This window comes from Hyperolius riggenbachi, chromosome 3 (assembly GCF_040937935.1).
Source record: "Hyperolius riggenbachi isolate aHypRig1 chromosome 3, aHypRig1.pri, whole genome shotgun sequence".
Taxonomy (NCBI): domain Eukaryota; kingdom Metazoa; phylum Chordata; class Amphibia; order Anura; family Hyperoliidae; genus Hyperolius; species Hyperolius riggenbachi.
The window spans coordinates 181,670,834-181,684,308 of record NC_090648.1 but is presented as its reverse complement, the minus strand read 5'-3'; the positions used below and the strand labels follow the sequence as shown (position 1 = coordinate 181,684,308).

The 13,475-nt window shown below is 45.8% G+C and overlaps 1 protein-coding gene across 3 annotated transcripts in view; it reads left to right on the top strand.

Moving 5' to 3' along the window:
• Positions 1–1,026: 1,026 nt before the first annotated feature.
• Positions 1,027–13,475, top strand: part of TRPM7 (transient receptor potential cation channel subfamily M member 7) — a 225,448-nt gene continuing 212,999 nt past the window's right edge. For 2 of the 3 annotated variants that reach the window (XM_068275393.1, XM_068275392.1), the window contains exon 1: positions 1,028–1,229. In XM_068275393.1, the coding sequence (XP_068131494.1) occupies positions 1,227–1,229 (3 nt within the window). In that variant the 5' untranslated portion in view covers positions 1,028–1,226. Of the gene's footprint in view, positions 1,230–13,475 lie in introns of all 3 variants that reach the window. The other variant, XM_068275395.1, reaches the window with a different exon arrangement.

The window sequence follows — 13,475 nt, the reverse complement described above, 5'->3', positions numbered from 1 at the left end:
TGCAAATTTCCTTCTGTTTTAAGAAGGCAATTACACCAAGCTTTGCTTTTTTAGTAGGAGGGCTTTTTGGTCCTTTTTATCCCCCTATACATTCCTAGTAGTTTGGGTCACCCTGAGCTGCTTGGTTACTCTGTTGTTCTCGTCCAAGCCCTACTTCATACAGCCTTATCAATCCCTGCCATGTACTGATGAGGACTAAAAGTCCGAAACAGGCTGTCTACATGTGGGTTTGATATGGCTGGGTAAAACTTAAAGCTATAGGCTTGCTATAAACCAGCGGTTCTGGATGCTTGCTTGGCTTCACAAGGGCAAAAAGGAATAATTTGCATATTCAGTAGGGCATTGTGGGTAACCACAAATGTTCACTTATAACTGAATTATTGCAAATTTCCTTCTGTTTTAAGAAGGCAATTACACCAAGCTTTGCTTTTTTAGTAGGAGGGCTTTTTGGTCCTTTTTATCCCCCTATACATTCCTAGTAGTTTGGGTCACCCTGAGCTGCTTGGTTACTCTGTTGTTCTCGTCCAAGCCCTACTTCATACAGCCTTATCAATCCCTGCCATGTACTGATGAGGACTAAAAGTCCGAAACAGGCTGTCTACATGTGGGTTTGATATGGCTGTGTAAAACTTAAAGCTATAGGCTTGCTATAAACCAGCGGTTCTGGATGCTTGCTTGGCTTCACAAGGGCAAAAAGGAATAATTTGCATATTCAGTAGGGCATTGTGGGTAACCACAAATGTTCACTTATAACTGAATTATTGCAAATTTCCTTCTGTTTTAAGAAGGCAATTACACCAAGCAAACGAAATATAGCAACTTCCAAGATCTTTTCAGCTTTACTATGGGCCTAACTCCGCCCATGTAAGCACAGCTCCGCCCCCCGGGTGCGAGACCCCCAGAGCAATTTCAGAATTCCACCGCGCTCACGCCACCTTGATTTCTGTCTTCTAGTCTAGTGTATCTCAGCACGCCGTGCGCTCCTTGGACGCCTGACGTCACGGCAGCACGTGACAGGCACTACAGCGCTGGCAGTTCTCCTCCTCCACCACCTCCGTCAGTCTGGAGTGGTAGCTCCATTATGAAAGACTCATCTGGGTCCGGAGCGGAGACGGCTGCTGGGCGCACTCTTCAACGGGTCAAGGGATTTTTCCCCTCACAAGACATCTCCAATAGATGGCTGAAAGCCCCGGAAGAGAGCTGCCTGTGTCTGCACGGTGAAGAGAATGGTGAGGGCTCGGGAGCCTGCACGGAAAGGCCCGGGATATGCACCGGTGCCGGACAGGGGGTGGAGAGAGGGCGGGCTCAGGACTCCCCTGTATGGTAGTAGGGGCTCCCCTGGGAGGTGGGTGTGAGTGACGCTATCTGTACTCTGCGTATTGCGGCTGTGCTGCCCCAGCATTGCGTGCTACTGTCATGTGCCTGGAGCAGGAGGCGTCCGCTATGTCTACCTGCCTGCCACATGACTGCGTGAGCGAGATGTGCTCACCCCAGTGCAAAGTCTGGCCATGGTGGAAACTTGTAGTCAGTGTCTGACATTTGTGTACAGTGAAGGCTGTGTCCTCTCGGTCATCACTGGCATAATGGGATTCGCCTGTGATCTGTTTTATATGGTTCTTCCTCCTGATAAACTGTATGTTTTACTGTTGATCTCTCCCATAAATAGCATATAGTAGCTTTGACCTAGCTGTGGCTGTGTTTTTTAAATACCTGAACTTTAATCCCCTTCTCTTCTGCATCGCACTGTTGTGGTGTACATATGTAAACGTCACTTTAGGTTGGAGTTCACACTGTTATGGGGCATCTTATTGGATGTCTTGTGTTCCATTGATTTCTAGTGTGGTCCTCTGTTATCATACGTTGATCTGGGTTGCAGTACATTCTTTGTTCTACAGGACTGGAGATTAGTTTTGATGACCACATCCTGTAGTGCACCTTCTGATGGGACTGGTGGTTTTGGTTAACAAGTGCAGTAGTGTCATTAGAGCTGTTGTGTTCTTGTGAGAGTTGTCCGTTTATACTTTGATGACAAGCGTGGGTTGCTTTTTAATTACCGGGGCAGGCCCTGTCATACAACACTAGGAACTCCTGTGTCCTAAGGCTTAGTACACTATTTGACTCATCAGTGCAAGTAGTTTCTGACATGTACCATTTACATAAATGTGCGCTGCATGTAAAGTCCTCAAAAATGCAGTGTGCTGTCATTTGTTTTACACGCCAAAATGCCTTGAGCATTTTGATTGACATAAGCTGTCAAGTCCAATGCGATTTGCATCCTGTATAGTGTGCAGCCATAAGTTTTAGGTCGGCCACAATAAAGAGTTGCCTGGGTGTTGTTTATTTAGAAATACTTTATCTCCCCTCTTTGTGACAGGCATCCAAGACTCATGGAATAAAAATTTCCTAAGACGAACTTTAATTAAAAAAAAAAGCGGTGTATATCAATAGGGTGTGCAAAAGGATGTGACTGCATTGGGGCCCTGAAAAAAAGGTCCCACCATATTTTATAGTGATGTACACTACGAGTACTTAGCTACTCGTAATTGAAAATTTTAATTAGACAGCGCTAACCACGGTGTGGGGGGTAACTTACCCATGCTGCCACCTTAGCTGTCACAGTCCACTTCACTCCCGTGCTTCCTTCTTCTGGGTTGTAACGTGGAGCGCATCAGCTTAGGTGGCGGCATGGGTAAGTTAACCCCCTATGCCGCAGGCAGCGCTAATTCTAAATTTCAATTATAAGTCAATATGTGTTCGTAGTGACTCGTAGGGCACAACACTATTTTTTTCATTGGTGATTTGCTGGTAAAGATCACCTCTATTTAATTGAAAAATGAACTTTAACCCAGGATTGAACTTCATCCTAATCAGTAGCTGATATCCCATTTACCATGGGAAATATCAACCTTTTTTCAAATAGATCATCAGAGACAGCTGTATGGCAGACATGGTGATAAAACCTCCCCCGCGGCATGATGTCAGGGCCATGGCGCTAGTGCATTTCAGGCTTTACCTAGCCCTTTTTCAAGCATCCAAAATTTGAGTTCAATGAAGAGTACACCGAAATGTAAATCTTAATGCTCAGCTAGAGGGGCTGAAGACTTGCTCCATGACATAAAGCAGCCGTTGTTAGGGCTTAGGTGTTTAACTGTGCGTGGCACAAATGGTGTAGGAGAAAAGCTGTGTGTGTTTAACCACCCTGGCGTTCTGATTAAATCGCCAGGGTGGCTGCGGGAGGGTTTTTTTTAAATAAAAAAAAAACTATTTCATGCAGCCAACTGAAAGTTGGCTGCATGAAAGCCCACTAGAGGGCGCTCCGGAGGCGTTCTTCCGATCGCCTCCGGCGCCCATAATAAACAAGGAAGGCCGCAATGAGCGGCCTTCCTTGTTTTGCTTACATCGTCGCCATAGCGACGAGCGGAGTGACGTCATGGACGTCAGCCGACGTCCTGACGTCAGCCGCCTCCGATCCAGCCCTTAGCGCTGGCCGGAACTGTTTGTTCCGGCTACGCTGGGCTCGGGCGGCTGGGGGGACCCTCTTTCGCCGCTGCACGCGGCGGATCGCCGCGCTGCAGCGGCGATCAGGCAGCACACGCGGCTGGCAAAGTGCCGGCTGCGTGTGCTGCTTTTTATTTCATTAAAATCGGCCCAGCAGGGCCTGAGCGGCAGCCGCTGGCGGTGTTGGACGAGCTGAGCTCGTCCAGACCGCTCAGCTGGTTAATGACTGTGGTGCTTGTTTAAATCACACATATACATGCCAAAATAGTTCTGTCCATTCTTTTTGTAAGATTGTGTGCCTATGTGGCAGACTATTGGAAGGGGATAGTGCAGCCTCCAGTTCCAACTCTGACTCCACAGCCCTGATCAACTGTCAGTCAGATACTAAACTACACTTACCATGATACCAAAGTTTTCCATTAGGAATCGCAAATGGAAAACATTTTTCTTGTGCGTTTGCCATAAGGTTTTTGGTTAGTTTTACTGAAGTGGCTGTTCTGAATAAGCCAGAGAATCAGTGACACCGAAAATGCACCATGCAGTGCACATGCAATTCCACAAAAATCACATCACACTAATTGGAAAAGAGCGCCACAATTGAGATCTCCAAAACATGAGTGCTTCAGAAATCTGATTAGTGTGTCTACTGGAAATGAGGCCTAATACTGGGTACACACCATGCGGTTTCCCGCTCGATCCGCGGGTCGATCGGGATAGATCCGATTATTTCCAACATGCTCGATTCAGATTTCAATCGTTCCTGCCGTTGATTTGCAAGTTAAGTATGCAAAATCGACGGCAGGAAGGATCGAAATCCGAATCAAGCATGTTGGAAATAATCGAATCTATCCCGATCGAACCGCGGGTCGAGTGGGAAAACACATGGTGTGTGCCCAGCATGACAGTTTAAAGAGAACCCGAGGTGTGTTTAAAGAATGTTATCTGCATACAGAGGCTGGATCTGCCTATACAGCCCAGCCTCTGTTGCTATCCCAAACCCCACTAAGGTCCCCCTGCACTCTGCAATCCCTCATAAATCACAGCTGTGCTGTGAGGCTGTGTTTACATCTGTAGTGTCAGTCTCAGCTGCTCCCCCGCCTCCTGCATAGCTCCGGTCCCTGCCCCTGTCCCTTCCCTCCAATCAGCAGGGAGGGAAGGGATGCAGGCGGGGACTGGAGTTCAGGAGGCGGGAAGAGCAGCAGACTGACACTATAGAGATAAACACAGCCAGCTCTGACAAGCTGTTTGTCAGCAGCGTGGCTGTGATTTATGAGGTATTGCAGAGTGCAGGGGGACCTTAGGGGGGTTTGGGATAGCAACAGAGGCTGGGCTGTATAGGCAGATCCAGTCTCTGTATGCAGATAATAATCTTCAAACCCACCTCGGGTTCTCTTTAAGTTGGAGTGATGTAATATAGAGTGGACTTCCAGAAGAAGGCTCATGAGAGGTTCTGTGTGTGAGAATATGAGGGGATGCTTTTTGGATTATAAAAGAAAGTCTATATGGGTAAAGTTTGGATAGCAGGAGAGATTTCATACCATGTTTTCTGTGGTAGACTATAATGGTAATGGTTGGCAGCAGGTATCCGGTGCTCCTTTTCTCATGCACCAGAGTAATTACGGTATTATGAGGTGCAGTGTAGTACCGAAGGGGATCAATGTGTCCACTGGGCGATGAGCCCAGTTGTGCTCATGTAATATTGAAAGTGCGTGGCGTAGCATTGGTGTGTGGGGCGGCAGTGATCAGTGTCTGCCTTTGTCCAACATGTTGATCCAAAGACACTGACTCTGTGCCAGATTTTATCCGCCAACAACTCCTTTAGTGGCAGCTAGGCCTGAAAGATTTTAGGAAAAAATTGAATTGAGCGATTTCTGTCAGAAATTGCAAATTCGATTACGATTTCCTCCAAATCAAGCTTTGTTTCCCCTCTGTCCCCCTGTCTCTCTTTGTGCCCCTTTTGCCTCTTTATGCCTCCTCTGAGTCTCTCTTGCCCCCTTTGGGTCTCTGTGCCTGCTCTGTTTCTCTGTGTCTCTCTCTGTGCTCCTTCTGTCTCTCTCTGTGCCCGCTATCTCTGTGTCTCTCTGTGCCTCCTCTGTCCCCCAAACTGCACCATTTCTGGACATAGCTTCAAGCACGAGTCCAGTGATGCCCATCTATCCCCTTCGCCTCCTGCAGGCTCTAATGCATGGAATACCATGTGACATACAGGAACCGAGAGTTTTGCAAAGCACAAGAGCTGGCAGACGGAGATAGATGATGGACAGCATTAGGTTCGTGCGGAAGGTATGTCCAACGCTGCGGGCCGCATGTGCTGGGGCTTTGGGGAAGTTTGAATCCACTTCTTCAAACTTCCGCCATGTGGAAATGACGTGATTTCGATAAATGCCGCTTTGACGATTCCGAAATTGTGAACTTGGTGATCACGATTTCTGTTTAAATTCGATTTATCTTTCAGGCCTAGTAGCAGCCATGTTTTCCTGTGACTGTCCATGTCTGACGTTAGACCTATACTGGAAAATGTCACTGTATAGGATGGGAAAGTGTTAAAAAAAAACAAAAAAAAACCCCTGCCCGTGTAGACAGCGGTTGCATGCTTATTCAAGGTACAGTGGGACTGTGTCCTTTTAGTTATAACTGAAGTTAGCCACTGAATGTGTATTTTGTCATTATAAACTTATACTGTTCACTTCTGGGTCACTTTTAAACCTTTGCTCTTAAAAGGAACCCAAGGTAAGAGAAATATGAAGGTTGCCATATGTATTTCATATTAAATAATACCAGTTGCGTGGCAGTCCTGTTGATCTTTCTGGTCAGTAGTGTCTGAGTCATTCACCTGAAACAAGCATGCAGCTAAGCTTGTCATGTTTTACTCAGAAACTTGTTCTGGGTTAGCAGGACAGCCAGGCAATGTGTATTATTTAAAAGGAAATAAATGTCAGATTTCATTTGCTCCCATCCATTTAAAGGTAATGTGTAACATCATGCTCTGTAATAGAATCTCGCCAAAGGACCAGCACCACTCGATGTATTTAGAAGCTCTTTATAAATTTATTGGCATCAATATGATAGCAACGACAGACGCTGTTTCGGCCCCCATGGGCCTTTATCAAGTTGCACAGGATCATCAAATGACAATATCAAAACTGCACATATATATAGTCAAACACAATTACCCATGATTCCTCCATCAGCCAATCACCAACACCCTAGGGCAGAGGACCTGATGGAAGACTCATGCCAAAAATACACCACCAATAAAAACACAATGTTCAAATTTGAATCTCACCACTCAGAGATCAAGAGGAGTTTCCACAATAACATGTAACTGCTACAGCAGTCCCTGATAGGCAAAATGGTGTCATGATCACATGACAAATCACATGTCTCGTCAGCTGATCAGCAAAAAAAAAAAAAAAAAAAAAAAAAAAAAAAAAAACCATAATCAAGATGCGACGCATAAAAACCGCCACAACGCTGCAACACCGCAACAGCAACGCGTACAAAAAGCTGCATCACCGCAACAGCAACGCGTACAAAAAGCCGCATCACCGCAACAGCAACGCGTACAAAACGCCACGTCACCGCAACAGCAACGCGCACAAAAAGCCGCAGCACCGCAACAGCGCCACGTACAAAAAGCCGCAGCACCGCAACGCGTACAAACAAGCCGCATTGCCGCAACAATGCACGTGCAACGCGTAATAAACGCCGCATCGCCGCAACAAAAATGCAACGCATACAAAACGCCGCGCCATCGCAAAAAGAGCACGCAAAAAAAGCAACCGGCGCTACGCGTAACTACACGAAATGCGGTAGAGGTAGTCAGCTATAAAGATTAGACATGCGCAATCCAGACACTTACGCGAAGACAAGCAAACGGTACCAATTAGAAACCAATTGCATGTCAATGCGCATAATGTCAAAAATACATGGATGGGCGGAGCTGGAGGCGGCTACCAACTATCAAATATCATATAAAGCGCAGAAAAATAACGCTAGAAAAATTATATATAGCCAAGCCAAACTCAGCACTCACCCATCCACGATGCTAAAGGGGAACTCCTCGATCTCTGAAATCCTAGATATGTGAGATCTACAATAAATTAAAAACAACAGTAAGCCCAATAAAGTACAAAAGGATCATATACATCAAAAGTTACACAGTACAATAAATGTGAATACCATAATCATAAACAGAAACCAAGGTCCAACTCACGATTAAGACCCGCCCTCCCCATGGCATCCAATCGTTTAATCCATGCTGCTTCTCTCCGCAGCAATTCTTTTTGTTTATTACCTCTCCATTGTGGGGGTACCCCATCTATAGCCATTATCCTCAGCTGGGAAACATTATGTCCACAATCTCTAAAATGTTCTGACACTGCCTGACCCACCGTTTTATTCCTAATTGCTGATTTGTGTGATGAAATTCTCAACTTAAGGCACTGTGTAGTCATACCTACATAAATAAAACTGCATGGGCACTTGAGTAAATAAACAACATGATCAGAGTCACATGTGTAGTGCTCCCTGATATGATAAACAGTGCCCAAAGTAGGATGTTGGAAAGTATTCCCACGTATTACGCTATTACACATGTGACATGATAAACACGGAAACATGCCACCCCTACGTGAGCGAGCCCGTTCGCGTGGTGTCACTTTCGCGCACAGCTTGTCGCGCAAAGTGGGGGCACGACGAAAAGACATCATTGGAGGGTACCGAAACTCCGGCACCCTCGGAAAACCATCACGCAATAAATGCCAGTGTCTCCGGATGACCCTAGCAATGCCGTCACTGCAAGTGTTAAAAGTAGATACAAAGGGGATACGTGGTATCCCATCATGATTCCGTCGGCGCCGTGACCTATCCCTATGTAACACTTCTGAGGGATAGCCCCGCATACGAAATTTTTGCGATAATTCTTCCCGACGATCAACAAGCAACTCCGGCTCACTCACAATACGGTCAATCCGTGTGAATTGGCTTTCAGGAATGCCATTCTTAACCGAAATGGGATGAAAACTCCCATAATGGAGGGTGGAATTCCTGTCTGTAGCCTTCACAAATAGGTCAGTAGACAATGCTCCATCACCTTTTTTAACAAGAACATCCAAGAAAGCAATCTGTTCAAGGTCCCAGTTAACTGTTAGTCTAATTGCGGGGCACTGCTGATGGGCTGAAAGGATGAAATCATCCAAAGTATCACGCGGCCCCCTCCATATGCAAAACACATCGTCGATGTAACGCCACCAACAAAGCGCATGTTTACGAAAAAGGGGGTTTAAGTAGACAAAAGTCTCTTCATATAGTCCCATAAATAAATTTGCATAGGAGGGGGCCACGTTAGAACCCATAGCAGTACCCCGCAGCTGACCATAATACCGCCCTTCAAATTCAAAGTAGTTCTCTGTGAGCACAATCTCCAATAATTTAATCAAAAACTTTCTCTGTGGTACAGTACAATCTGACTGTGTCATTAAATACCAGTCTACAGCCTCTACACCCCCATCATGAGGGATGGAGGTGTAGAGGCTCTCGACATCCAAGGTCACAAGAGCTACCTCATCATCTAACACAGGTAGTGCCCTCAATCTGTCCAGAAACATATTGGTGTCTCTTAAATATGAATCTAGAGACTGCACCATGGGCTGCAGGAGTTTATCAAGATATCGTGCCAGAGGAACAAAGACCGATCCGACTCCCGCCACAATCGGCCGCCCCGGAGGGCAGACCAGAGTTTTATGAATTTTTGGTAGAATATAAATATGCGGCGTAGTCGGATCGGTCTGTTGTAGATAGGTGAATAAAGATTCATCTATAACATCTCTGGCAAGAGCCTCCCTTAGTATTCCCAAAATGAGTCTCTGAATCCGAGGCAGAGGATCACCCTGTAAGATAGAATATACACATTTATCGGATAGCTGTCTTTCAATCTCAGACACATATTGACAGCGATCAAGCACAACAACAGCTCCACCCTTATCAGCAGGGCATATAATGATGTTATTATTATTGTGCAGAGCACTAAGGGCAAGCTTATCTTCCCTGGACAAATTATGGGACACTCGAAAGAGTCCGCTCTTAAAGTCACGCTCAATATTAGCAACTTCTTCACTGACACGAGTAACATACGTATCAATCAATGAGTGACTGGGTGGCTTGAAGGTACTTTTGTTACGTAAACCAGTATCCTTCAAGCGTAAAGCACTGTTCTCAACAGTCTCCACATTTCTTGATACAGTGCCCTGTGGAAAAGTACTGAAAAAATGTTTCAATTTAATGGAGCGAAAAAAGCGATACAAGTCCTGTTCAAGTAGGAAAAAATCAGGTAGAAAAGTGGGACTAAAAGATAAACCAAAGTTAAGAACATGTTCCTCAGCTTCAGATAATGTGTAGGAAGAGATATTTACCACCAAATTGGAAGTCACATTCTGCCCCTCCTGGGTCGTAAGTTCATGGGGTTCCTGGGAGGCTTGTTTTTGGGTCCTCCGCCTATGCCTCCTACCCCCTCTCCTCGTCCTTGTTCTTGGGGGCGGTTTGGAGAATTCTCTCTAGATGTAATAACATCCTCCGAACCTGATGACCCGATTCCTGAACCTCCACCAATAGGGTACTTCCTCCCTGGTGTCCTCCTGGGGCGTCGTGGTGGTCTATTAGGAGATGGCGTAACTTGCTTTTGCCATGGATACACGTAACCATCAGTATAATCGGATTTGTCACGATTAAATTTTGAACGCTTGACTTCTTCTTGAATTTTCAGATGTTCCTGGAGTTTTTTATCCACAGATAACATATATTTGTCATAGTCCTCCTGAATCATGAGGTCTTTCATCTGTTTTTGTAGGGATTCCACTTTCCCATCTATGACAGGTATCTCTTTCTGAATCCTCACAATCGTGTGGAGCATGGCATCGTAAGAGGCTTTATTCCAGATCCTAACCCATACAGCACAGAAGTCCGGATCTTTAGGAAATAATAATGGTGCCACATGCGAACGCATCGCCCGTGGTATTCTGTGCGTTTTGCAATATTCCGCCAGCGTTTTGGCATGCACCTCCAAGGTAACCTTTATTTTCCTCAGATTCTCATACTCCACCTGAAGAGGCTTGACATCTGGTTTAGAAAGAAAGGCAGTGTCAGTTTCAATGGACGCCAAGATGGAGGCGGCCTGGGTTCCAGAGTAATAAAAAGTATCTTCCACAGATGTTGCTGTGTCAGCCATGGTGCTCTACCGGAAGTGGTACAAATAAATTTCTTCCAAGTGCCCAGGAGCACTCACAGTGGCTTTAGTGCAGGAAAGTGTGCCTAGGTCCTCACCCCAGTACCAAGGGGTCACAACATAGAATCTCGCCAAAGGACCAGCACCACTCTATGTATTTAGAAGCTCTTTATAAATTTATTGGCATCAATATGATAGCAACGACAGACGCTGTTTCGGCCCCCATGGGCCTTTATCAAGTTGCACAGGATCATCAAATGACAATATCAAAACTGCACATATATATAGTCAAACACAATTACCCATGATTCCTCCATCAGCCAATCACCAACACCCTAGGGCAGAGGACCTGATGGAAGACTCATGCCAAAAATACACCACCAATAAAAACACAATGTTCAAATTTGAATCTCACCACTCAGAGATCAAGAGGAGTTTCCACAATAACATGTAACTGCTACAGCAGTCCCTGATAGGCAAAATGGTGTCATGATCACATGACAAATCACATGTCTCGTCAGCTGATCAGCAAAAAAAAAAAAAAAAAAAAAAAAAAAAAAAACCATAATCAAGATGCGACGCATAAAAACCGCCACAACGCTGCAACACCGCAACAGCAACGCGTACAAAAAGCTGCATCACCGCAACAGCAACGCGTACAAAAAGCCGCATCACCGCAACAGCAACGCGTACAAAACGCCACGTCACCGCAACAGCAACGCGCACAAAAAGCCGCAGCACCGCAACAGCGCCACGTACAAAAAGCCGCAGCACCGCAACGCGTACAAACAAGCCGCATTGCCGCAACAATGCACGTGCAACGCGTAATAAACGCCGCATCGCCGCAACAAAAATGCAACGCATACAAAACGCCGCGCCATCGCAAAAAGAGCACGCAAAAAAAGCAACCGGCGCTACGCGTAACTACACGAAATGCGGTAGAGGTAGTCAGCTATAAAGATTAGACATGCGCAATCCAGACACTTACGCGAAGACAAGCAAACGGTACCAATTAGAAACCAATTGCATGTCAATGCGCATAATGTCAAAAATACATGGATGGGCGGAGCTGGAGGCGGCTACCAACTATCAAATATCATATAAAGCGCAGAAAAATAACGCTAGAAAAATTATATATAGCCAAGCCAAACTCAGCACTCACCCATCCACGATGCTAAAGGGGAACTCCTCGATCTCTGAAATCCTAGATATGTGAGATCTACAATAAATTAAAAACAACAGTAAGCCCAATAAAGTACAAAAGGATCATATACATCAAAAGTTACACAGTACAATAAATGTGAATACCATAATCATAAACAGAAACCAAGGTCCAACTCACGATTAAGACCCGCCCTCCCCATGGCATCCAATCGTTTAATCCATGCTGCTTCTCTCCGCAGCAATTCTTTTTGTTTATTACCTCTCCATTGTGGGGGTACCCCATCTATAGCCATTATCCTCAGCTGGGAAACATTATGTCCACAATCTCTAAAATGTTCTGACACTGCCTGACCCACCGTTTTATTCCTAATTGCTGATTTGTGTGATGAAATTCTCAACTTAAGGCACTGTGTAGTCATACCTACATAAATAAAACTGCATGGGCACTTGAGTAAATAAACAACATGATCAGAGTCACATGTGTAGTGCTCCCTGATATGATAAACAGTGCCCAAAGTAGGATGTTGGAAAGTATTCCCACGTATTACGCTATTACACATGTGACATGATAAACACGGAAACATGCCACCCCTACGTGAGCGAGCCCGTTCGCGTGGTGTCACTTTCGCGCGCAGCTTGTCGCGCAAAGTGGGGGCACGACGAAAAGACATCATTGGAGGGTACCGAAACTCCGGCACCCTCGGAAAACCATCACGCAATAAATGCCAGTGTCTCCGGATGACCCTAGCAATGCCGTCACTGCAAGTGTTAAAAGTAGATACAAAGGGGATACGTGGTATCCCATCATGATTCCGTCGGCGCCGTGACCTATCCCTATGTAACACTTCTGAGGGATAGCCCCGCATACTTAAACCCCCTTTTTCGTAAACATGCGCTTTGTTGGTGGCGTTACATCGACGATGTGTTTTGCATATGGAGGGGGCCGCGTGATACTTTGGATGATTTCATCCTTTCAGCCCATCAGCAGTGCCCCGCAATTAGACTAACAGTTAACTGGGACCTTGAACAGATTGCTTTCTTGGATGTTCTTGTTAAAAAAGGTGATGGAGCATTGTCTACTGACCTATTTGTGAAGGCTACAGACAGGAATTCCACCCTCCATTATGGGAGTTTTCATCCCATTTCGGTTAAGAATGGCATTCCTGAAAGCCAATTCACACGGATTGACCGTATTGTGAGTGAGCCGGAGTTGCTTGTTGATCGTCGGGAAGAATTATCGCAAAAATTTCGTATGCGGGGCTATCCCTCAGAAGTGTTACATAGGGATAGGTCACGGCGCCGACGGAATCATGATGGGATACCACGTATCCCCTTTGTATCTACTTTTAACACTTGCAGTGACGGCATTGCTAGGGTCATCCGGAGACACTGGCATTTATTGCGTGATGGTTTTCCGAGGGTGCCGGAGTTTCGGTACCCTCCAATGATGTCTTTTCGTCGTGCCCCCACTTTGCGCGACAAGCTGCGCGCGAAAGTGACACCACGCGAACGGGCTCGCTCACGTAGGGGTGGCATGTTTCCGTGTTTATCATGTCACATGTGTAATAGCGTAATACGTGGGAATACTTTC